This window comes from Sinocyclocheilus grahami, unplaced genomic scaffold, assembly GCF_001515645.1.
Source record: "Sinocyclocheilus grahami isolate Dianchi unplaced genomic scaffold, SAMN03320097.WGS_v1.1 scaffold1020.1, whole genome shotgun sequence".
Taxonomy (NCBI): Eukaryota; Metazoa; Chordata; class Actinopteri; order Cypriniformes; family Cyprinidae; genus Sinocyclocheilus; species Sinocyclocheilus grahami.
This window is the reverse complement of record NW_015506199.1, coordinates 331,910-333,847: the sequence shown is the minus strand read 5'-3', so window position 1 is coordinate 333,847 and position 1,938 is coordinate 331,910. Positions and strand designations below refer to the sequence as shown.

Below are 1,938 nucleotides of genomic sequence, written 5' to 3'. Positions count from 1 at the left end.
TTGCTTATAGTACACGTCTAAAGCTGTGGTTCAATGAATTATACGATCTATTTTCAAGCTAATTTTTGTCTCTTTTCCGAACAGTGGCTATGACTTTGGGTACCTGATTAAAAGTTTGTCCAACTCAAAATTGCCAGATGAAGAGGTTGACTTCTTCGAGATTCTTCGTTTATTTTTTCCCATCATTTATGATGTGAAATACCTCATGAAGAGCTGTAAGAACTTGAAGGTATTTTAACATTTAAATGCATTAAATACAGGCATTGCAAAGTATTTACACACTCACGGACTTATTCATCAGTATTTTATAGCCTAGAGTCTTTTTTTTTTTTTGATGAGTCCATTGAACAACAGAAAAGTACTCAAAAATGAAAAAGACATGATCTACAATAATCCCTTCATTTTTTAATTTTATTTATACAGCACAAATATTCAGAATTGATCAGTGTGATTTTAGTATTATTTATATATATATGCTGTTACAGTATGTATTCATTTTTATTTTTATATTTTCATTTTAGTTTTAGTAATATTGTGCTTTTGTCAATTTTATTCATTTTAATATTTCTATTTAGCTTTAAATAGATTAAAAATCTTTAAATAGACTGGTCTGAGGAGCAAAAAACAAACAACCAAAAATAACAAAATATGATTTTTAAATTATCTTTTATATTCAGTTTACATTTTAATATATTCGCTTTTGTCATTTTTATTAGTTTAAAATATTTATATTTAGCTTTATTTAAAAAAAATGTTTACCTCCGTTTTAGTTTAAGTAGTACTTAAACTTATTTCAGTTAATTGGCAAGGAAGCATGGAAGCATTCTAGTTTAAATTTTTAAGTTTTTTTATTTAATATTTTATTTTGAGCTTTATTTCAGTTACTGAAAATTATTTTGAATTAATTCATAATAATGATTAATAATTAATTAAATAATAATTGTAATAAAAAATAATTAATTCATTATTTTTTTATTCGTTTTAGTTAAAAGATAACAGCACTGACTGATACGTATCCTTATAAACCCAAGTCTAGTACCAAGACTAAACCTAAGACTAATTATCACTGTTGCATATACCAAGATGCATATACTAATTACTGACTTAAATACTTGCATAGTGTAATAGATCATCACAAGTTATATTTTCACTTTGACATGTTTTGGTTAATGAGCACATAAAAAAATCTAAATCTAATTTTCTGTGGTTCAGTGTTATTGTAAAAACCTGAAAACTGGGGGTGAATGCTTTTTTTTAAAGGCATTGTAGATCTCATTTTGCATCACACTGTTTTTTTTTTGCTGTCGTCACTGCAGCATTTGCTGTGACGTATATCCGTGGTTACTCTAATTTGTAGCAGTCTGTGAATAGAAGGAATCTGTGCCTGATTTCTGTCATGTGATGTGCAGGGTGGTCTGCAGGAGGTAGCAGAGCAGCTTGAGCTGGAGAGAATTGGACCTCAGCATCAGGCAGGCTCTGACTCACTCCTCACAGGAATGGCTTTCTTCAAGATGAGAGAGGTGTGACTTGAGATGAAAAAAAGAACAAATCATCAAAGTGCTATGCTTATTCAATATCACGAAAACCTTTTAAATTGGCACTAAATGCAGCATTTGTACTGACTGTAGCTTCGTTGTCGTTGCAGATGTTTTTTGAGGATCACATTGATGATGCAAAGTATTGTGGTCACTTGTATGGACTGGGTTCAGGCTCATCCTATGTCCAGAACGGCACCGGAAACGCTTACGAGGAGGAGGCAAACAAGCAGCAGTCATGACACAACAAGAATCCCTCACCATAAACAACCTCATATACAGGGCTCAAAACATGGGTTTTTAGTTGTTTTGTTTTTCATGAAGGATTTGATAAGATTTTGCACTTTAAAGCTCTCATCCGACAGAACTTCTTCCCTTTGTTGCCTTCTCTGGGTTAAATCTT

The 1,938-nt window shown here is 31.3% G+C and overlaps 1 protein-coding gene across 1 annotated transcript in view; it reads left to right on the top strand.

The window, feature by feature from the left end:
- The window catches only part of LOC107565703 (CCR4-NOT transcription complex subunit 7-like), a 5,637-nt gene extending 3,735 nt beyond the window's left edge, over window positions 1-1,902 (top strand). The window contains exons 2-4 of the mRNA XM_016250963.1: window positions 59-229; window positions 1,410-1,520; window positions 1,646-1,902. Coding sequence (XP_016106449.1) covers window positions 59-229; window positions 1,410-1,520; window positions 1,646-1,777 — 414 coding nt within the window. The 3' untranslated portion in view covers window positions 1,778-1,902. The remainder of the gene's footprint in view (window positions 1-58; window positions 230-1,409; window positions 1,521-1,645) is intronic.
- The last annotated feature ends 36 nt before the right edge of the window (window positions 1,903-1,938 follow it).